This window comes from Dermacentor silvarum, chromosome 3, assembly GCF_013339745.2.
Source record: "Dermacentor silvarum isolate Dsil-2018 chromosome 3, BIME_Dsil_1.4, whole genome shotgun sequence".
In the NCBI taxonomy this organism is placed as follows: domain Eukaryota; kingdom Metazoa; phylum Arthropoda; class Arachnida; order Ixodida; family Ixodidae; genus Dermacentor; species Dermacentor silvarum.
The window spans coordinates 40259455-40284253 of record NC_051156.1 but is presented as its reverse complement, the minus strand read 5'-3'; the positions used below and the strand labels follow the sequence as shown (position 1 = coordinate 40284253).

Here is a 24799-nt window from a genome sequence, read left to right as displayed (position 1 = left end):
AGTAATTTACCCTATGTTATCCTTGGAGTCATTGTCTGTTGGCTTCTTATCATATGAATATATATACATATATATATATATATATATATATATATAGAAAAAATGAGCACAACTTCGCGTATATCTTAGGTTTATTTACCCAACAGTTTCGGTCGGTGGACCGACCTTTTTCGAGGGATACAAGAAATTCTTGCAACAGCCTTTTTAAAGCTTCAGGTAGAGAAAGAACACGCCGAAAAACAAAGACTCCACCGCCAGCCGGCATGGCGACCACCGCGGGTTCCGGCATTCCACAGCGTGCCACGAATGCCGACTCGTCGCGCACGCCGCGACCTCAGACCCAGCAGTCCACCACCCCTCCAGGACCGCCTCAGAAGGGCTACAACCTGCGCCGCTTTGCGGACGTCACTCGGTGACCGACGCAGCCACGGCAGTACTGACAATTGCAGGGTTCAGGTACGGTCCGCTCCCCTAATCCACGGTCACGCGCATTTCAGCAAATCAGGAAAGCGATTCCGAAACGCGTGCAGTACAATCTTCACAGCACGACGCGTAAGTTATATGCAGCCTCTAATTGAGTACCAAAAGACTTGTGCCTAAAGCTAGATCCGGCAATGACAACACTAGATCGGGAGGAGCAGGCACAGTGGGACAAAACACTTCATGAAGCGTCGCTTCATCTCATGAAAATCATTATTCACCACAGTGAACGCAAATCCCACGAACAAACTGAACACTCACAAAAATGCCAGTCAGATCTCAGCGAAATAGAGGGCAACGACCTAGTTCAGTATGAAAATAAGAAAATAGGGGAGACAAAAGAGCGCAAGCGCCGGAAGTTAGAGCGGGATGGCGTACCTCATACGATTTCCATCAGCACGAATGTACCTGCGACCACCACAAGTATTAACAATGGCGTAGAAACAACGGTAGTTCACCTTTCATTTGCCCAGTTATCGGCCTCCGAAATTAGTCTTCTTGCTAAAGGCCTTACATTCTGTCCGGCAAGCGGTAAATTTAATGAGTTTCAATTATCAGGATTTGGATAATTTTGCCAGAAATTTTCGCTTGCGGGAATATTTTCATGATAAACCAAGCCGAACAGCATTCCGCGGAGCATCAGGAACAAATTGGTCGCCACCACATCAGAGGGACATATATTTGGAAATGTATATATCCGCAGTCTAAAAAGATATCATGACGGCAGGTTCAAAAGTGAAACCCTTTCGACAAAACTTGTCCTACGAAGAGCGCAAATCGTTGGAGTCGCTGAGCCGTCGGTCAGATGTGGTAATTAAACCTGCGGATAAGGGTGGCGCAATAGTAATATTGGATAAGGTCGACTACCTGAAAGAAGGATATCGACAATTAGAAAACAAGGACATCTATACGGAACTCAGAGAACCCCACTAAATTGTTCGAATCAGACATATGCCGCGAATTAAATTCACTGCACAGGGAGGGGAAAATATCTAGACATATGCTTCAAGCAATGCTGCCGATTCAGCCAGCCCCTGGTCGTTTTTATCTACTTCTTAAAATCCACAAAACTAACCACCCCGGTCGCCCTACGGTCTCAAGCAACGGCACTGGTAACCGAAAGAATTTCAAGTGCCTTGGACTTCATAATTAAGGACATAGATTAAGGACATAGTTCCGACCATTGCATCTTACATTCAAGACACCAACCAATTTCTTCGCACAATAACTGGACTCGAGATCCCAAAAGAAAGCTTCCTGGTGACAATGGATGTAGTATCCCTGTACACAAACATACCACAAGCAGATGGCATTGACGCAACAGTCAACACGCTGTCAACGCTACTGCGGTTAGTATTAGGGTACAATAACTTCGAATTTGACGAGAAACACTTCCTCCAGATAAGCGGAAGGGCAATGGGCACGAACATGGCTCCTAATTATGCGAATATTTTTAGGGCATCACTTGAAAAACCTTTTCTTGAGGCCAGACCTTTGAAGCCACTCATCTACAAAAGGTTCTTAGACGATATATTCTTTAGATGGCACCACGACGAAGAAAGTCTCCTTAAATTTGTAGCAAATTTTAATTCAGCTCATCCGTCAATCTCTTTTACTTACAGCTATTCTAAATCAGCTGTAAACTTTATTGATGTCACTGTACCAATCGAAGATAATCGCATATTCACAACCTTATATAAGAAGCCAGATCACCACCAATACCTTCATTTCAAAAGTAGCCATCCACAACATTGCAAAAAAGCCATCCCGTATTCACAGGCCCACCGATACCGCCGCATCTGCTCTGACGAGACAGACTTCCAATGTCGCGCAATAGAACTAAGAACGGCCCTAGTGGCGAAGCACTACCCGGAACGTGTTTATGATGATGCTATAAGCCGAGCACAAGCCTTAGACAGAAATAAAATTTTGACGGGCTCAAAGCCCCGCCATTCTAAAAACCAAACCAACCTTGTCCTCACTTACTCGTCTACATTACACCACGTGAACATCCTAGCCAAACACATTAATATTATTCAGCAGAGCACACATTTGTCACAGAGCCACCCCGAGTTGTCTATCGCCGGGAAAGGAATCTAAGAGATATCCTCGTCAGAGCTAGAACAACCACTGTTCAAAACATAGAATCATGCTGCAGACCTTGTGGTAAACCACGCCGCAAGGTCTGCAAGCACATGACTTCAACCTGTCTTGCTAAGGCTACTTCCTCTGATTTCACATTTAAAATTAAGGAACCTCTAAATTTTGGCAGCAGAAATGTCAACTACATGCTCCATTGTGAAGTCTGCGACCAACAGTATATAGGCCAGACTGGAACCGCGTTCAGACTCCGTCTAAATAACCACAGAGCTCACACCCGCGCACTACCACATCTCCCATTTTCAAAACATATCAGTCTGCCAGAGCATTTATTCGACAAAATACGTGTCACTGTTCTCCAGTCAGGCTTCCGCTCTTCTCGTGAACGGGAACAAAGAGAGTCATATTTTATTCACAAATTTAAAACAATCCCGCATGGCATAAATCAACAGATGGGAAACCTCTCGTTTCTTTGCTCATAAGTTAAATTAGCTAAATTAGAACTGAATCCCCGCATAGGCAAGCCGAACACGTGTGTGATGTTGAAAGAATGCCCACTACTCCATTAGGGGAGTGGACCGAACCACCCACATTATTTTGCCTTACTTTTTTATCTCATGCTTATTTCGCCACGCTGTTAATATTATATTGCAGTCTATTTCTTCTTCTTTCGTGTTTCTCGTCTTTTCCCCTTTTCTTTGTCTGGCACGACCAGGTCTTGATGTGTTTCCTTTTTTTGCACGTTCTGCTGAATATGACAGGCGTGCCCGTCAATCATGTATGTCAAACACGCTTAACAGCGACCTTGTCAATGATATGTCCACTGCCGCTGTTGACGGCAATGCGCCGTGCATCGTCGTCGATCATGTAAAAGCGCGTGTAACGGGGACAGTGTCAAAGGCCTGTCCGGTGCCAATGATGATTCACGTGTAAAAGCACGCATAATGGGGACCGTATCAAGCACCCGTCATCTGCCAATGAAGACAGGCACGCGTCGTGAAGAACCCCCTTACCAACAAGTAATCTCCCTGGCCATCCGCTCTCTCCCTTGTATTTTTTTTCTTTTGTATATTTTTTTCTTTTATATAGTTTTATCTATTTATTTGTTTATTTTTTTGCACGTTCAGCTCAAAATGGCATGCATGCTCGTCAATTATGTCTGTCAAACACGCTTAACAGCGACCGTGTCAATGACATGCCCACTGCCACTTTTGACGGGAATGCGCCGGGCATCGTCGTCAATCAGGTAAAAGCGCGTGTAACGGGGACTGTTTGACAGACCTGTCCACTGCCAATGATGACAGGAACGCGTCATGCAGAACCCCGTTACCAACAAGTAATCTCTCTGGCCATCGGCGCTCTCCCTCATGTTTTTTTTTTAATTTTTTTCTGTTTTCTCTCTCTCTTTTTTTGTGTGTGTTCTTTCTCTACCTGAAGATATAAAAAGACTGTTGCGAGAATTTCTTGTATCCCTTGAAAAAGGTCGGTCCACCGACCGAAACTGTTGGGTAAATAAACCTAAGATAACCGCGAAGTTGTGCTGCTCATTTTTTCTAAATATGCTTGGCCCAGTGAAAAAGCCAGTTACTATATATATATATATATATATATATATTTATAGAGAGAGAGAGAGAGAGAGAGCGAGAGAGAGAGAGCAAGAGGGAGGGAGAGAGATCAGATTTTTTGCGGTTTGCCCCCCCCCCCCCCCCCCCCACTCGAGAAATCCGGTCTGGTGGTGGTGTTTAGTCGGCGGTTGCCGATAGGCTTGCTTCTCATGTCATTCCAACTGTTATCTTCACTTGAGCTTGTGTGTGTACGCGTGCTCATTGATTCTCACGAAATAAATTTTCGTCTCTGCTTCGGCCACCAACTGCATTGCTGTCCTGCTGTAATGACCTGCACGATACTGTCAATCAGCTGTTCGTCCGATACCCCAAATCGCCCCTCTTCATACTTGGCGCCTGATGTTTTACAGACATCAGGTGGGAAAGAGCCTCGGTTTCCTTAAAACACAACTAAGCTGAAAGCAAGGTATTTTTAACTTTTTGTCAAGACTTCAATCGTTCACTTTCCCTCTCGCATAACTCCCATTACATCTAATTCACTTCACTCTAAGGGCACGGGTTTCCAACAAGAAAAAAAAGCAAAGCAGATAATACTGGAATGAACAGGGAACTGCAGGCCTTTGTTCATTTTTTTTTTTGCTGGTTTTGAGCAGCGATCGCTTGAGGACATCGGGTCGCTTTATAAAAACAAACCCTTGACTCGCTTGATCGCTTTGTACCTGAAAGAAAAGTTTCATAGAGTCCTCGCTCTCTGTGGTTTCATAACACGTTAACGCGCGTGCGCACCAAAAACAAGCGGATATTTTCACGCGCAAAGCTAACAGCTAGAACAGACCACTGGTCTTGCTATCAAAAATTTAACACAGAATTCTGTACCGCGCTTTCAAAAAGCAAAGAAGGAATTCTGTGATAAAACTCTTCCTTTGCTACTGCTTTCTAAACCCTTAGGTTTTGGAGCAAAATTAACGGTTCTAAAAGGACACACATTCAATTAACGGAAACTAATGTTCCAGTAGTTCAAGGCGAATTCTGCAATGTTTTGAACAATGTGCTTTTTACTCATTTAAGCAAAAGCACCCATACAGTACTTCCACTAATACCAAAAACCATCTTTTTACGAATGGATCCCATCGCTATTGATGCAATTGGTGTCGAAAGGCTTATTGTCAATTTAAAAGTGTCTTAGAGCATATAATATGCTCGCACCTCATTGAGTTCGTTGAGTCCAATTCCTTCTTCAGTATTTATCAGCATGGCTTCCGTAAATCAGTTTCGTGCAAAATGCAATTGCTATGTTTTACCAACGACTTATTCATTAACGCGGATCATTATTGATACTGATTGCATATATTTAGATTTTGCCAAAGCATTTGACTCACACGACCTACTTATCTTCAAGCTTAACCTAACATAGACCCCAGTGTACTATCATGAATTAATGAATTTCTAACCGTAGCCAGTATGTGACAACTAATGACTTTTGTTCACCTAATTCTCCCTTAACATCTGGTGTTCCGCAAGGGTCCGTTTTGGGCCCTCTGCTTTTCTTGATTTATATTAATGATCTTCCTACTTGCCTTTCTTTCTCAACTGTCCGACTGTTTGCAGAAGACTGTGTAGTAGTTTACCAGAAAATTACTAACCATGCTGATTATATCAATGTGCAACACGATCTAGATAGGGTATTTGAATGGTGCAATCAATGGCTCATGACACTTAATACAACTAAATTTAAAAGCACGCAACTTTCTCGCTATGCTACTACTCATTGCCCGCGTACTTACTCCCTCAATAATATTCTATTACCACCTTTGACAGTTATAAAAACCTTGGTGTTCACATTTCTTCTAATCTTTCGTGGAATACGCATCTCGAACTAACAACGTGAATTGCACGCTTGCCTATCTGCATCGAAATTTTTTTGATGTCCCATCGCCCCCGAAATGAACACTTTACAAAACCTTGGTACGTTCTAAGTTAGAGTACGCATGCGCCATATGGTATTCTACTCAGACCACCCTCATTCAAACTCTTGAAGCCATTCAGAATCGCGCAGCATGTTTCATCTTATCGAATTATTCCCGTCATTACTTACAGTGAACATCTATGAAGAATACCTAAAACTTGCCTGACCTTTCGTTGCGTCGAAAGTCATCTCGCCCTAATCTTTTCACAAAATCTATTATAACAACGATTTAAAGGACATCCTGTTTCATCCGCCTCATTATATCTCTTCAAGGACCGATCATCACTTCGAGGTTGGTCTACCGTCTTGTGGCACAAAATTGCGTAAGGACTATTTTGTTCCTCGAACAAGCGTCGCATGGAACCACCTTCCCTCCACAATCGCAAGCATAATTGATGACCACGAGTTCAAGGTCGCTTTGCAAATTGCTTTGTAATAGTTTTTTGTTAGTTGCACGTCTTATCCTTTTCCCACTCCCTTCTGTAGTGCCTTTGGGCTCTGAAATTATTTTCAATAAATAAATAAATATATATATATGTATATATATCATCATCATCATCTTCAGCCTATATTTTATGTCCACTGCAGGACGAAGGCCTCTCCCTGCGATCTCCAATTACCCCTGTCTTGCGCTAGCGTATTCCAACTTGCGCCTGCAAATTTCCTAACTTCATCATCCCATCTGGTTTTCTGCCGACCTCGACTGCGCTTCCCTTCTCTTGGTATCCATTCTGTAACCCTAATTGTCCACCGGTTATCCATCCTACGCATTACATGGCCTGCCCAGCTCCATTTCTTCCGCTTAATGTCAACTAGAATATCGGTTATCCCCGTTTGTTCTCTGATCCACACCGCTCTCTTCCTGTCTCTTAACGTTAGTCCTAAGATTTTTCGTTCCATAGCTCTTTGTGTGGTCCTTAACTTGTTCTCGAGCTTCTTTGTTAACCTCCAAGTTTCTGCCCCATATGTTAGCACTGGTAGAATGCAATGATTGTACACTTTTCTTTTCAACGACAGTGGTAAGCTCCCAGTCAGGATTTGGTAATGCCTGCCGTATGCACTCCAACCCAATTTTATTCTTCTGTAAATTTCTTTCTCGTGATCAGGGTCCCCTGTGAGTAATTGACCTAGATAAACGTACTCCTTTACAGATTCTAGAGGCTGACTGGCTATCCTGAATTCTTTTTCTCTTGCCAGGCTATTGAACATTATCTTTGTCTTCTGCATATTCATCTTCAACCCAATTCTTACACTTTCTCGATTAAGGTCCTCAATCATTTGTTGTAATTCGTCTCCATTGTTGCTGAATAGGACAATGTCATCTGCAAACCGAAGGTTGCTGAGATATTCGCCGTTGATCCTCACTCCTAAGCCTTCCCAGTCTAACAGCTTGAATACTTCTTCTAAGCATGCAGTGAATAGCATTGGAGAGATTGTGTCTCCTTGCCTGACCCCTTTCTTGATAGGTATCTTTCTACTTTTCTTGTGGAGAACCAAGGTAGCTGTGGAATCCTTGTAGATGTTTGCTAAGATATTCACGTATGCCTCCTGTACTCCTTGATTACGCAATGCCTCTATGACTGCTGGTATCTCTACTGAATCAAATGCCTTTTCATAATCTATGAAAGCCATGTAGAGAGGTTGATTGTACTCCGCAGATTTCTCGATTATCTGATTTATGACATGGATATGATCCATCGTAGAATATCCCTTCCTGAAGCCAGCCTGTTCTCTTGGTTGGCTGAAGTCAAGTGTTGCCCTGATTCTATTGGAAATTATCTTGGTGAATATTTTATACAATACTGAAAGCAAGCTAATGGGTCTATAATTCTTCAGTTCTTTAACGTCTCCCTTCTTATGGATTAGTATAATGTTGGCGTTCTTCCAGCTCTCTGGTACACATGAAGTTGTGAGGCTTTGCGTATAAAGGGCTGCAAGCTTTTCAAGCATGATATCTCCTCCATCTTTGATTAAATCTACTGTTATTCCATCTTCTCCAGCAGCTTTTCCCCTGGTCATGTCTTTCAAGGCCCTTCTAACTTCAGCGCTAGTTATAGAAGGAGCCTCTGTATCCGGTTCATCACTATTTTGAATGAAAGTAGCTTGGCTGTTTTGGGCACTGTACAGGTCACTATAGAATTCTTCCGCTGCTTTTACTATGTCATCGAAATTGCTGATGATATTACCATGCTTATCTTTCAGTGAATACATCTTGCCTTGTCCTATGCCAAGCTTTCTTCTTACTGATTTAATGCTGCGTCCATATTTTACGGCTTCCTCAATCTTTCCCACGTTATAATTTCGAATATCCCTTACTTTTTTCTTGTTGATTAGTTTTGACAGTTCAGCGAATTCTATCTGATCTCTTGAGTTGGATATTTTCATCTTCTGTCGTTTCTTTATTAGGTCCTTTGTTTCTTGGGAGAGCTTACCTACTGGTTGCCTTGGTGCCCTACCTCCCACTTCAATTGCTGCTTCTGAGATCAACCTAGTTACGGTTTCATTCATTACTTCTATGTTGTCTTTATCTTCCTTTTCTAAAGCTGCATATTTGTTTGCAAGCACCAGCCTAAATTGGTCTGCTTTTACCCTTACTGCCTCTAGGTTGGCCTGTTTCCTCTTGACTAATTTCACTCTCTCTCTCTTCAAATTGAGAGAAATCCGAGACCTCACTAACCTATGGTCACTGCACTTAACCTTACCTAACACTTCTACATCCTGCACTATGTTTGGATCGGCAGAGAGTATGAAATCTATTTCATTCCTTGTTTCTCCATTAGGGCTTTTCCAGGTCCACTTCCTATTGCTGCGCTTCCTGAAGAAGGTATTCATTATTCGGAGCCTATTCCTTTCCGCGAATTCTATATATATGTATATATAATGTAATGTATATATATATATAATGTAATGTATATATATATATATATATATATATATATACTCTCAATGCACGGCCATGGCTCAACATTGTCATCAAACGCAGACTGCGACAGGGAAAACTATAAAGAGCCTTCATTTAAGGCTCTGAGACTAATTATAGCAGCGAAAGACCAGTTTTGTAACCAAACTTTGCCGAGTTAATTGAAAACCAAACCAACGAATTTTTGGCAATACATAAATCCCAAGTCTGAATTCAAGACACCTACGGCTAAAGGATGAAAAGGGTGACGTGCTGTCCATTGGAACCACAGGCGAACTGTTTAACATACATTTTGCAGAAATGTTTACAAAAGAGGATCCACTACGCGGGTTACCCGATGACGCTGACCCAGTAATTACTTCACCAATGCCAATCGATTTTAATAAGCGAAGATGGTGTTGCACGCGCTATCGAGAGACTGCCGCAGAATAGTATCCCGGGCTCTTACGGTATCAGCAATAAGCTACTTAAGCTAACATGCCACACGTCAGCCACTTTATTAGCACTCATATTCCAGCAGTCCTTGGAATCTGCTTGTCTTCCGGATGACTGGAAGATAGCGCACGTCATTCCGATATTCAAGGCAGGCGTAAGCACGTCTCCTAACAATTAGAGGCCTATCTCGCTGACGTCACTTTGCTGTAACCTGTTCGAACATATGATTTAGACGCACGTAATGTCCCACATAAACCACAACAGTCTGCTGCTTGAACAACAACAAGGATTTACATATAAGAAGTCCTTTCATACAAAGGTATTTGAACTAGTAAGCGATCTTCATGACTACTTGTATGCTTTGCAGTACGTTGATGCTATATTTGTAGATTTATCAAAAGCTTTTGATCTGAAAAATGAAATTCTGGGGTTTTACGTGCCAAAACCAGTTCTGATTATGAGGCAAGCCGTGGTGGGGGACTCCGGAAATTTGGACCACCTGGTGTTCTTTAACGTGCACCTAAATCTAAGTACACGGGTGTTTTCGCATTTCGCCCCCATCGAAATGCGGCCGCCGTGGCCGGGATTCGATCCCGCGACTTCGTGCTCGCGGGATCGAATCCCAGCCACGGCGGCCGCAATTCGATGCTTTTGATCTGGTGCCACACTGAAGATTAAATAAGAAGGTACGTAAACGGCAACTTCACCACATACCACCTTTTGGTTTGAAGAATTCGTGCGCAGTCGCGTTCAACACGTCAAGATTAGAGATCACATTTCTATCTTTACTGCAATGATATGGCGCGTGCCACAGGGGTCAGTATTAGGGCCGCTTCTCTATTTAATTTGCATAAATTACATAGCTAACAACACAACTTCTAGCATACACATTTTCTCCGATGACTGTGTGATATACAGACAAATAACCCACTTGACGTAACACTCCTATAGGCTGATATAACTTGCTCACATGAGTGGTGCATACTGTGGTAAATGGAGATCAACATCGACAAAACAAAGCTGATAACGTTTCCTACGCTCACCAATCCTCCTGCGAATACCTATTCGATTAACAGCAGCATAATAGTAAAAACGCAGTCATTTGAGTATCTGGGTGTGCACTTCTCGCCTAATCTAACGCGGAACGTTCATGTAGAGCTTATACCAAGTAAAGCTCTTAAAGCGCCATTTGTCAGCTGCCAATACCGAAACGAAGCTGTATGCCTACACAACGCTGATCAGGCCAGCATTAGAACATGCTTTCATAATATGGCTTCCAAATAGCGTTGGCTTTTCAAGCCAGCTTGAATCTGTGCAGAACAAGACAGCCAGGTTGATATGATGTATCACAGCAATGCAGTTTTTGCAACTACGAATATTCTTCCGGTGCATCGTATCTCTGCACGCAGAGATCATCGTCTTAAAGTTGAAGCGATTTTCGCAAGAACGTTGAAATATCAGAACTCGCTGTTTGTATTGTCAGTGAAGGAGTGGAACGATCTGCCGGAACATATAGCTGCCGTTACTGACATACAGTTCTTTAACACAGAATTGCAGATGTATCTTGATCGAATTGACACTCAGCAACCCTAACCGCGTCAATGTGCATGAAGTCGATATTTCATATAGTATACGTCTCGATTGTGAAATGACATTTTGTGTGCTTTCCTGCTTTGATTTGTATACGCTCTATTTCTATAGTTTTTTATGGTATTTTGCTATTTTCGTTTGTATTTGCAACTTTGTTGTGCATTCTGATTGTAGCCCCCCCCCCCCCCTCTGTAATGCCCTCTGGCCTTTAGGGTATTGAAATAAAAAAAAAATAATAAATCAGCATCCCGAAGTTCGCCCTATGCCAGTGTGCAACAGCTGTGGCACTCCAGGTCACATAGCTAGGTACTGTAACCAACGTCGACCATCGTGCTATGGGTAATCGATGCCATCTATACGTGGCACAGTGGTCGTATTATGGACACGCAGCCGTCACCATCTCCACGGCGCCACTTCCCGTCACCCCCGCCGGAAAACTATCCAGCGCGGCCGATGGAGGCGAGGTCGCTGGGAAATGTTTTCTGCCGACAGATTTTGATGCTGAAGAATAGGGTTCATGTGTTTATTGACGGAGTCGCTACCAAGGCTTTAGTCGACACGGGCGCAACTGTTTCCGTCGTGAGTGTGCTGTTTAAAAGTCTTCTGGGAGGCAAGGTCATGTTTCCTTGGGACCAGAGCACAAGTTTTCGTGGAGTGAGTGACTCATTATACCCGGTAGGAGTTTGTAATGAGCATGTGTCCTTGGTAGGTAGGGTTTTTAACGCTGGGTTAACTGTCCTTCCTCGCTCCACCCACGATGTGATTTTAGGAATCTACTTTTTGCAATTGTGTGGCGCCAATGTTGACTGCCGAACGGGAGAGACTCTGTGTGGGCGCAAGTGCTTCATCAGTGAAGTTGAAAGACTCGCCAAGCCAAGGGTGTGTATTGTGTTTCCGAGGATACAGTTGTGTCCGCTTTATCCGCGATGCGTGTTTCTGTTCTACTCGCAACCCATTTGATGCTGCAGTGAATCCTGTACGTGTGAACTGCCTGAAGAAAAATGTATTGGTTCCTCATTGCATTGTATCGGTGCTGAATGGATGCACACTGCTGCGGATGATAAATTGTTCTACTGAAGCGGTTGTCCTGTCTGAAGGCTTAAAGCTTACCACCTTTCAAGAAGACTCGCCGATACTCATGGCAGTGCTTACAGAACTTCAGGGCACAGAAGAAGCCAGTAACATGCGCTGTGCAGACCCGAAGATCATTTCCGTGGTCACTAAATCGCACAGTGACCATAAGCGTCGGGCGTTGTTGGCGCTCCTTTCGAATCACTCCTCAGTATTCGACTTCACGAAGCACGATGGCCCGGCATCGATCCCTGTGTCTAGAATTCGCCACCGCATCAACACGGGATCTGCCCAACCGATTCGACAAAAACCCTATCGCGTGTCTCCCACAGAGCGCAAGATAATCGGTGATCAAGTGGAAGAAATTCTAAACAAGGGAGTCAAGAGTCATCTAGCTATTGGGCATCCCCAGTCATATTGGTGAAAAAGAAACACGGTCCGTGGCGATGCTGTGTTTATTACCGACGCCTAAACACCGTTACTAAAACAGACGTGTACCTGCTTCCGCGAACTGTTGATCTGCGGTGTTGATTACCGACGCCTAAACACCGTTACTAAAGCAGACGTGTACCTGCTTGCGCGAACTGTTGATCTGCGGTCAGGTTACTGGCAAATACCTATGCACACTGACGATAAGAAAAAAACTGCATTTCTAACGCCCGACGGATTATTTGAATTTAATGTAATGCCTTTCGCGCTGTCATGAGTAAGACGCCGGCGGCGCCATAAAAGAAGACAAGGACGATGTGAGCGGAGCGTTCTGAACGGCGCGAGCGCGCGAGGCGCGTGACCCGAGGCGTGATCGAGGGATGAACGGCGTTGTCTGAGCATTATCGACGTGGTTCCGGGCCAGGAAGGTCGCATCGCCAGCACCGCACTGGCGACGGGAGACTTGGGGGTCTGGCCGAGTCCGTGACGTTGGCCGTCCATGGTGTGGCCGTCGACCTCGGCAAGTTCGAGTGAGGCTCCTGGACCGGCTGCAGCCTCTCACGGCAGGACCGGGCACCCCAGAAAGGACCACTCTTCCAAGGCAGACCGGCACGCTCGATGATCCCCGGAACGCCACGTCGGCTCTCGGGAAAGGAGCGAGACGGAAGCAGCGGCCGAGGACGTCGCTAGGCCTAACCCGTCACCTCTCCCAGGCCACGTCAGCAACAGCGACCGGGTCACCCAGGCTTCCGAGACGAGCCCGTTGAAAGACCGACTTCTACGCAGCAACCTTTATGCGACGGTCGGCGAAACAACCACATTGAAGAGTTGACAAGACTCCGGCCGGGAAAATACGCCCATCGACGGACTTTCGTAAGAAAGACTTTCCTCTATCGTCACTACAGCAGGCCAGTGATGCCAGACTTTGGGGTAGGAAGGGCCTAAGACTAACGGAGGTGAAGTTAAGGATATTTAGTGATTCATTAGGTTGTTTTTGTTAACCTTTATTTATTCATTGTCTTTTTGTTCTGTGTGCACTTGAGTTTTAGTTTGAGGTTTTTTGGCTTTCGTGTGAGAATTAAAAAATCTGTTTGCTGTGTTGCCATGCCTCTTCCCTCTCCATCTCTCATAACACCCGCACGCCCCCGAGATCAGTGACAACAAAACACATCACAATTGGCGAGCCTGCCAGGATCCGCTCCCGGATTCTATCCAGCCCAGTCACTGATTCTCGGAAGTTGCAGAGATGGATTGGGAGGCGATATCGGCCACTATTCGCGAACAGAAGCTCAGCAAGGAGCAAGGCCTCAAATTAATTGAAGATGCAAGGAAAAGCGTCGAGGCGGCAGCCGAAAAAGCTTACGAGGAGAGGAGGCAGCTCCAACAGAAAGAGCTCAAGAAGCTGCGAGAAGAGCTACAGGCATTACAAATGAAAGAGCGTGAGGAGGAGTCTATGATTGAGAGTAGACCCAATAGCGTAGTGGAGCTGCATGACACGAGAGAGATGCCAGAAGTAGGCAAATTAGATAGCGCCCGTGACGGCGTTGAGAAGCTCACCACTGAGGAGCCTTTGACTCATAGTGAGCAGGATAAGAGGATGGCCGACGCCCCGATAGAGATTTCCATGCCCAAAGAGCAGAAAAGAGAAGGGGAAGTAGCTTCACCTCGTAACAATAGGGGGTTGGTAATGGAGAATGAGTACAAGGATAGCCAAGCATCAGACGTGAGGAGCCAGTCAAACTCCGAGGGAAACGAGGAGGACGATAGATGCCCTAGCCACCCAAGCGACGCAACGCGTAAGGGTAAAAGGATTCCGAGGAGGCTGAAGACACGGCGGCGTAAGAAAACGCGTGTGCATAAGATGGGCTGGTCGATAAGAATGAACAAAGGTAAAGCCGATAGATACCCTAATCGCCCCAGAAGTAAGGCAGCCTTTAAATGTAGGAAGAACGTGCACGGAACACGTAAGGGTAGGAAGATGGCTAGCAGGAGATTGAGAGGAAAGCAGCGCAAGAAAACGCGTGCGCATGAGATGGGTGCGCCAAAGAAAAAGATGAAGCCAGAGTTAAGGCATAGAGCTTCCAAGCCGCCCAAGAAATGTGCTAGAGGAGGAAAGAGGAAGAAGCAGGCCATACGTAGGGAAGCGTGGGAGCTCCGTAAAAGGAGGAAAAAATAGAACAGGTATAACTGGTATGCCACTAAAGGACTATCATTAGGAATGCCCTCGGACAGTGGAATTGTCAGCTCTTACAAATGTGTATAGATACCAAGTTTATTCTTATAGAGTGTTTGGGACGATAAGCATTACGAACAATTGAGTGCAGTGTTGTGTGAACAGAACAAATGGTGAAACGTGCGCGACAGTGCAGTGAAGTGTGGTGATGAGTGGTAAGCGAAGACGACGCACAGAAGAGCATTCAAGCCACAACGAAAGTCAAGTTCGCCGCCACAAAGGTCAAGAGAAAGCAGTTTTTTGAGAAAAAACTCTTAAAAGGGGAGCCATGTCATGAGTAAGACGCCGGCGGCGCCATAAAAGAAGACAAGGACGATGTGAGCGGAGCGTTCTGAACGGCGCGAGCGCGCGAGGCGCGTGACCCGAGGCGTGATCGAGGGATGAACGGCGTTGTCTGAGCATTATCGACGTGGTTCCGGGCCAGGAAGGTCGCATCGCCAGCACCGCACTGGCGACGGGAGACTTGGGGGTCTGGCCGAGTCCGTGACGTTGGCCGTCCATGGTGTGGCCGTCGACCTCGGCAAGTTCGAGTGAGGCTCCTGGACCGGCTGCAGCCTCTCACGGCAGGACCGGGCACCCCAGAAAGGACCCCTCTTCCAAGGCAGACCGGCACGCTCGATGATCCCCGGAACGCCACGTCGGCTCTCGGGAAAGGAGCGAGACGGAAGCAGCGGCCGAGGACGTCGCTAGGCCTAACCCGTCACCTCTCCCAGGCCACGTCAGCAACAGCGACCGGGTCACCCAGGCTTCCGAGACGAGCCCGTTGAAAGACCGACTTCTACGCAGCAACCTTTATGCGACGGTCGGCGAAACAACCACATTGAAGAGTTGACAAGACTCCGGCCGGGAAAATACGCCCATCGACGGACTTTCGTAAGAAAGACTTTCCTCTATCGTCACTACAGCAGGCCAGTGATGCCAGACTTTGGGGTAGGAAGGGCCTAAGACTAACGGAGGTGAAGTTAAGGATATTTAGTGATTCATTAGGTTGTTTTTGTTAACCTTTATTTATTCATTGTCTTTTAGTTCTGTGTGCACTTGAGTTTTAGTTTGAGGTTTTTTGGCTTTCGTGTGAGAATTAAAAAATCTGTTTGCTGTGTTGCCATGCCTCTTCCCTCTCCATCTCTCATAACACCCGCACGCCCCCGAGATCAGTGACAACAAAACACATCACACGCGCTGTACAACGCGCCCGCAACGTTCGAACGGTTCATGGACACTATACTGCGCGTCTTGAAATCGGAAGTTTGCATGTGCTACCTGACGACCGTGTGATCTTCGGGCGCACATTTAGTGAGCATAACAAGCGCCTCGAGTTGGTTCTGAACTGCTTGGAGAAGGCTGGCCTTGTCCTCAATTCTAAGAAGTGTCATTCTGGGGAAGGACAAAACCTTGTGCTGGGACATCAGGTTGATAAAGAAGGCGTCCGACCAGATCCACAAAAGACTGCGGCTGTAGAGGCATTTAAAGAACCTCACAGTGTGAAGCAGTTACGAAGATTTTAGGCTTATAATGTTCCTAATTTCGCCGATTAAATAACTGGTTTGCTGATGTGGCCTATTCTCTCACGCGCCTTCTTCAGAAAGGCGTTACGTTTGAGTGGACCACAGAGTGCGACTCCTTGTTTCGTCAATCAGTGCTCCTGTTGACGTCGTAGCCTATTCACCACTTCGATCCCTCAGCAGCAACAGAGGCTCACACCGATGAGAGTGGTGTTGGCATCGGCGTTGTGCTTGTTCAGCGCAAAGGCGAAAGTGAGCACGTGATATCGTACGCTAGCCGTTCCTTGAGTCACTGCGAACACAATTATACACTTACCGAGCAATAGAGTTTGGCGGTCATCTTCGTGGTGCAACGTTTTAGTTCATACCTATACGGGCGCCTCCCTTTACAGTGTTCACGGATCATCATTCACTGTGCTGGCGCGTGAATCTTCGGGACTCTTCTGCTCGACTTGCGCGTTGGGCTCTCCGTCTACAGGAGTACGATTTTGTTTCCTACTAGAGCGGTCGCGACACGTTGATGCTCTCGGATGCCACTTCCGACGACTGAATACGACGCTGATAACTTCGACCAATACATCGCTTTTGTATCGCCGGCATTTCCTAACATGGGTGCCTTCATATCCGAGCAGAAGGACAAGAGCTTGGATACACTCTTCTCGACCACAGAGGAGCCTTTAGAAGATAGCCGTTTTCGCCTACGTCGCAGCGTCCTGTACAAGAACACCTACTGGCGCGCGCTACCTTTTAGTTGTCCCCAAGAGCCTCCGCGTTCAAGTACTATGCGCCATGCACGACGATCCAACTTCAGGCAATCTTGACTCCACACGAACACTCTACCGTGCTCAAGAACGCTTTTACTGGCACAAGATGCGTCACGATACCGAGTGGTACATCGCCAGCTGCACAGAATGCCAGCGTTACAAGCTACTTCCAAACGCACCCCATGGTTGACTTCAGCCAGTTACGCCTTCAAGCGAGCCTTCTTTAGATCTCCTGGGACCTTTCCTGCGATCCTTCAATGGCAATCGTTGGATTATTGTGTGGGTAGACCACTTGACCCGTTACTGTGAGACGGCGGCGCTGACATCGGCAACAGCAACAGAAGTCTCTATTTTCTTGTTACATTCCGTCATTCTGCGACATGGGCCTCCTCGCATTAAAATCGGCGATCGTGGGCGACAGTTTACTGCAGACGTTGTCGAAGAAAGACTTCGTCTGTGTTCGTCTAGCTTCCGCTATTCGACGCCATACCATCCCGAAACTAATCGTCTGGTCGAACGTACAAACAGAACGCTTACCAACGCGTTGTCTATGTATGTCGATTCCGCACTTAAGAACTGTTACAGCATCCTACCTTTTGTAACCTATACCTTCAACACCGCGAGACACGAGACCACCGGTTACTCACCGTTCTTCCTTCTTTATGCTCGTCCGCCTCGCTACATACTCGACACCATGTTTCCTTACTTCGCTCATAACAATGACCGTATTACTAAGATCATTTGTCGAGCACAAGAAGCGCGACGTATTGCTCGGCTAATTCTACATCTAAGAAGTGTCATTTTGGGGAACGACAAAATCTTCTGCTAGGACATCAGGTCGATAAAAAAGGTATTCTACCGCACCCACAAAAGACTGCGGCTGTAGAGGCATGGAACCTCACTGTGTCAAGCAGTTAGGAAGTTTTTTAGGCTTACGCTCCTCCTTTCGCTGACTGAATCCCAGATTTGCTGACGTGGCCCATCCTCTCACGCGCCTTCTCCAGAAAGGCGTTCCTTTTAAGTGGACCACAGCTTGCGACTCCTCGTTTCGTCAATTAAAGCTCCAGTTGACGTCGCAGCCTTTTATTCACCACTTCGATCGCTCAGCACCAACAGAGGTTCACACCAATGCGAGTGGTGTTGGCATCGGCGCTGTGCTTGTTCAGCGCAAAGGCGAAAGTGAGCACGTGATATCGAACGCTAGCCATTCCTTGAGTCGCTCCGAAGCTTCGAAGATTGCTTTGTCCGTAGAGAAGCTCTATGAAATATGTTCTTTGAGAGTAAGCAAGCTTTAGTAGCAGCAGCTCCACGGGGAATAAAAGAAAATGCAAAAGTGTGGTTTTATATGAACGAGCTGCCTTTTAGTTGCGGCCACAGCAGTTCAGTAGGTGAGAAGAAAATTTTAAAGCAGAAATAATTTGAAAATTAGGAGAGAGGACTAAAAATAAATTATATACCCACCTCCCACTGCCAGTAGAAAAAGAAGCCTCACTTTAATGTTTTCAATCAGTCATTTAAATCCACACATTTATATCAGCTTAATGGTCCATGTGGATCTTTTGATTGCGGCTTTTGGCGCATCCTCGCTTCACATTTTAATACTGACATCTGATCTCAGATTCAACGAGAGGCTGGACATGCCACAGCCGGAACACGAAAGACGAATATTCGGCCATTTATTGTGAAGTAACCATGATTAATGCAGTGATGCCGTCAGAATGTATTGCAGGGAGCAGACGAAAAACATTGCTGATGCAACCACAAGCATTTTCTCCATTGATCAGTTGGTGCACAGTGCCTTTAGTAGCCGACAAGATCTTTAATCACTCAGCTGCAAGACTTTTCAACTGCACCGGGACGGGGAGTAAATTTCGGTGTTACTTGTAAACATAATTAACGTAGAATGTGCCTTTTCAGAGCATATGCCTGATATACAAGGGGCATTCGGAAACTTGGCATTACCGGTACCATAAACTTGAAACAGGTGTACACATTATGCATGAACATGAGTGGACGTCCTTCTACATCTAGCACAACATAAATATGTCCTATATAGTACTGCACTTCACCGCTGGGCGAGTCAAATCAAAAACAGCAGCCTCCTTTGAGAAATTTGGTTGCAGAGCGACCAGGTGATCTGGCCTTTCTGCATTTCGAAGGGACAATATTTTAAAAAATTCATACCGAGCTGGACAATGCACAGTGTTGGCCACTATATACCCTAACCAGCTCGGTATGAATCTCCTTGGTAACGTGTCAATCTTATGATGCAGAAAAGTCTGAACCTGAACCCATATAGAATCCGAATTGTTTTCGTTTCGACATCCTGACGTGGAGTGCCGTCCTGTACGCGACCCTACTGGGCACGCTGCGATATCTACACTCTATCTCTGTAGTTACTCGCAGCACTGTAGAAGCTGCAGGACTACTCAGGCAAGAGCAAGGCTGTATGCCGCTCAAGCCGTTTGCTAAGCGTCTGCTTGCAATCCAGTCGATATATGCTCCACGGTTGTATGGACTGGCGTAAAAATGTATTGGCGTTGACACCATAACGTACGTTTATGCGATAGCAGTGCGTTGCTTCGTCGGTACGGCTTCTTAGAAGTTCCTTGCAGTCTCCTTGGCCAGTAATAACGGTAACACCCTCATAACTGGTCTCCCGAGCCGCATCGTCGGCGCGGTGCCTATTTGCCGTTTGCTCACTGTTGTAATAACGTACCATACTAGAGTGGAGTACTAAATTAATTGTACCGAGAACAATTTGGCCTTTAGAGCGTTGTGCATCGTAAACTCATCACAAGTTCTAATGCTGTGATTCGATCTCCTAAAGGGGAATCAAACCACTTTTTACGGATCCGCGCGGCCTTTCTAGTCGCAATTCAACAAAAAAGCGACCTATACTGTAAGTCAGTTCCAATCTAATTTTATTGCAATCTCCTGACGTCAAACTTACGTAACCACGGACGCAAGGATCAAGAAGTGACTCGCAGCGTTTTAACTGCCCAATCAAACGCTCTACTTGTTTGGAGGCGGTCTCCTTTATTTGCTTTCAAACCGAATAGCATTGCCTATCTTGACAATTTAAGTTCTTCAAAACTTATTAGTTGACAAGAGGCGAGGAACACGCAGAAGGTATGAGCGTTGCGGTGGGTCCGAGCTAACGCAGAGAAAGTCGATAACCAGATCAGGAGGGTGGTGCGCGCGCAAACGATTGGCGCGCTTCCATTTACCTAACTTCCGCTGGCTGGTCGAAAATCACGGCGGCGCACAACGGAAGGATAAGAATGCCGGTACAACGGATCCTCAGCAAACAAACGTTGGAAGAGCGATGTTATATACATGTCGAAAAGGGTCGACAATGTTATACTGCGGCGCAAGATTTTTTTTCATACGCAAATCATTGTCTCCGTAACCTCCGAGTAGCCAGTGCCAGAGTGATCGGCACGCCGCGATTTGTCATACCTTTCGCAACGGGGCAGTCTTCGGCTGCTCCAAGAGAAGCTCAGTATTGTTCAACACATTAATGTATCTTTATAGCGTACACGTAACTTTAACATGGTGAGTTGTCGCAGTTTTGTGACGTCGTGTGACACACCCAAAGTGGGAGCAGCCCAAAGACTTTTTTGCAATAGTGAAAGGCTAAAACCGAAAAAGCCACTGAATAGTTCACTATTCTGGGCCTATATATATATATATATATATATATATATATATATAGAACTCCTGGAAACATATTTTTGTCTAATTATGCACAACAGTATATACATGTCATAGCAGGTCCGGTTTTCTGGACGTCGCGTGAGAGCGAGGCGAAGTGGAGGTGGCCCGCAACATTTTTTTTTTGCTAAACGTGGAGGGCTGACTGCAGAAATGGAATAGGCGCATTTGGAATACCTTTACTTTATAGGGTCGCAAATGCTAATAAAGACATTATAATGACAAAACATACCTAATACTTTATACTTAGCGTGAGATGATACTAAGCGATGACTGATGTTGCCATTTATTGCTGTCAGGGCGGAGAGTCAGTAGCAAACGCGAATTCGAATCGAATTAGGCGGTCTCGGTTGCATGGGCGCTGCCGTGTTGCTACGTAATCACGGTTAGGGTGACTTTTACGGTCACTGGCCGTAACATCCATGGGTAATTCGCGGTATACGACATAGACTAACGCTAATAGCGCCAATAGACTAAGATGTCACATATCGCTGTAACCTATATTGCAGAAAGCAAAGATAGAGCTCTTTAATACTGCTAATAATGAGACAGTTACACCCGGAGCTACATTACGCTGCCCAAGGACTTAAGACTTGCAAACAAACCGCACATTAGTTGACGTTCCAGAATAATGCTAAATACACCTAAAGTAATATGGAAGGTGTAGTGCGTCACTACGAAACAAGATTGAATGTGTGACCTGTGCAACGCAAAAACAAGCATTGCCGGAGATTCCAAAGCTTGTTCAACGAAACAGGATTGTGCGCATAACATAGTGCAGTAAGTGTTTGCGTTGGTTTTGTGTTTTCTGACAGAAGAATGTTCAATTTGCTGCCAGCAATCATATAGATAGAGCGCACCAGTACGAGCAACGTGCGCTGGTACTGACCTATAGCCCCTGTAGCGCGTTAGCCATATTATACAGCTTTTTTTTTCGTTTGTTCTTGCTGGCGAGCAGTGCCAAATACGTACTGTCTATCAACTCCATTGCGTATTCCATGGCGTAGTCTTCGGCGGCTGTTTCAGCGGTTTCGCTTATGGCAAGGCTTGATGCTTCAATTCCACGTCCTCCACAAGCCCAATCGGAGAAGTCCTTGCAGCGGGTCGCCGTCCAGTTGATCCATCCAATCATACGTATTGCTGTAAAGATGACACAATTGCAACATTCTCCACAACCCAAATTACTACAATCACAGCATTAGAGTAAATTAATTTATTTGGTTCTTTCGCTCCGTTTTCTTGGCTGGAGGTGCTTGGATATTCACCGCCGACGCAAACGCGCTGACGCGAATGAGTGTTCTCGCGCAGTGTAGTTGCGCAATCAGCAAACATTGTTTAACAGTGCGAACAAACGCACCACAAAGAGAGCATGCAACAAGAACGGGTCCTTGTTCTGCGCCCGTCCTTGTTCCATGTCTCTGTGGCCCGTTTATTCGCGCAGTTAAACAATGCTCGCTAATATGTACTAACTCGCCCAACAACAAGTTCTTCTAGACTACGTATGTTCTACAGCGGGCTATGGTTTTTCTGAGCGCCCTCCTGTATTGCGTCCGTCCTTGCTTCATGCAGTCTCTGTGGTCCGTTTGTTAGCGCAGTTAACCAATGTTCGCTAATATGTACCAACTCACCCAACAACAAGTTCTTCTAGACTACGTATGTTCTACAGCGGGCTATGGTTTTTGTATGCGCCCTCCTGTACTGCGTTCGTCCTTGTTCCATGCCGTCTCTGTGGTCCGTTTGTTTGCGCAGTTGAACAATGTTCACTAATATGTACCAAATCGCCCCGACACAAGTTCTTCTAGACTACGTATGTTCTACAGAGGGCTATGGTTTTTGTGTGCGCCCTCCTGTATTGCGTCCGTCCTTGTTCCATGCCGTCTCTTTGGTGCATTATTTCGCGCAGTTAAACAATGTTCGCTAACATTATTACTATATTATCTAGAGATACCCAAGAGACGAGCCGCCACGAGAAAGACGACGAAATGTGTCTGGGCTTTTGGCGCGAGCAAGGTGTCGGCCTGGCGGTTTTGGTTCCAGTGTAAACATATTGTAAATAGCCTCTTTCGTGTGTGTCTTTCCACATATAACATCATGGTGGAGGATTGCGATCCCCGTCCTTCCATGGAACTCCGAAGTGGTCGGTACATCGAGCTTGTCACCATGCCTCCCGGTGACGAGACCGCATCTACAACGGCTTTGGCTCGTCCACCTGCTCCAATCGTCACGGTTGCCCAACATCGCGATCCTGGTGTGTTCTCTGGCCTGGAGGGACAGGACGTTGACGAATGGATCAAGGTATATGAATACGCCAGTGCTAATAACAGGTGGTACCCAACGATTATGCTCGCCAATGTCATCTTTTACCTCGGCAGGCACCCCACGCGTGTGGCACCAAACTCATGAAGATAGGTTAACCAGTTGGGACAGTTTCAAAGAAAAGCTACGGGAACTGTTCGGTGACCCCATTGGGCGCAAGGTTGCCGCGAGAAAGGCTCTTGCGTCTCGTGTTCAGACATATACACAGCCCTACGTTTCATACATCTTCGACGTTTTGGCTCTATGCCGCGAAGCTGGCGACAATATGTCTGAAGCAGATAAAGTGGCTAATGTGCTAAAGGGCATCGCCGACGAAGCTTTCAATTTGCTTGTTTTCAGCAACGTGTCGACTATCGACGCCATAATAAAAGAATGCCGTCGCCTTGAACAGGTTAAGAGCCGCCGTATCACACACCACATCACGCGGCTACCAAACACTGCTGCTACGTCGACATGTGAGGGACGACTGCGTCAGACGACCACCTGTGATGCCGTAGCCCGTATTGTTCGCCGCGAGCTCGAGGCCACCTGTTCACCAGCCTTCTCCGCGACGCCTCCCGATACGCCTGCAACCACGATTGCCATGATTCAGGCCGTCGTCAGACAGGAATTTCAGAACATGGGTCTGACCTCCGTTTGTTCAATGACAACCCAGCGTTCACCAGTTCTCTAGCGGCCCTCCTCGTCCCCGGCCACCCTTCTCTGCTCCATACCGCAGCCCGTCCGAATGTGGTACCCCTGATGACAAGCCGATCTGCTTACACTGCTGTCGCATCGGCCACGTCGCTCGTCACTGCCGCAAACGATGGCCACCTGCTCGGATGTACGCCAAAGCTTATTCCCGTACCTTGCGACCTACTGTTCCCTATGCTACCCGCCATGAACCCGCTGCCGCTGACGCCTTCTTCTTCTTTCTGGGGTTTTACGTGCCAAAACCAGTTCTGATTATGAGGCATGCCGTAGTGGAGGGCTCCGCCCCGCCCCGAACCTTCGCTACAGCCGCTCGCCCTCACCTCGACGCCATCAGTCTCGTTCGCCCCAACCCCGCCGCTTTTCTTCGCCGCCCATCACCTCCCGGATCCAGCTGGAAAACAAGCCACTGCAGCTTCTGGAGGTGAAGCTGCGTTGTCGACCCTGCCCTCAAATCCTCTGCTCACGTTGCCTACGAACCAAAACCTTCTTGACGTTGACGTTGACGGCTATCCTGTCACTGCACTGATCGACACAGGAGCCCATATTTCTATTATGAGTGCTGCCTTCCGACGACGACTCAGAAAGCTCCTCACCCCAGCGTCGGCACGTGTCGTCCACGTTGCGGATGGAGGTACGGTCCTTAGCGTCAGCATGTGTACGGCACGTGTCAGCATCGCCGGCTGCCACACTCCTGTCCTATTCACCGTGCTTGTTCATTGCCCCCACGACCTAATTCTCGGCCTCGATTTTCTCTCTGCGCATTCTGCTCTTATTGACTGCTCTGCCAGTACCCTTCGCCTTGAGTTACCGATTCTCGCAGAACCTCCTGATGTACCCCAGTGCCGCTTACGACCCACCGGCTTTATTCGCCTGCCACCAAAGTCATTAGCCTATATTGAACTGTGTTTCCCCACGTGTTCCCGATGGCGAGTACCTCGTCACTCCTCTGCCCGACATTCCACTACAGTATGACGTCACCGTGCCTCACAGTGTTCTTACTATTACTGATAACTGCACT

General features: G+C 46.5%; 1 protein-coding gene across 1 annotated transcript in view; it reads right to left on the bottom strand.

Annotated features, from left to right (window-relative positions):
• Positions 1–24799, bottom strand: part of LOC119443797 (uncharacterized) — a 454815-nt gene that overhangs the window by 311303 nt on the left and 118713 nt on the right. Inside the window, exon 5 of the mRNA XM_037708465.2 lies at positions 21745–21912. Within this exon, the coding sequence (XP_037564393.2) occupies positions 21745–21912 (168 nt within the window). The remainder of the gene's footprint in view (positions 1–21744; positions 21913–24799) is intronic.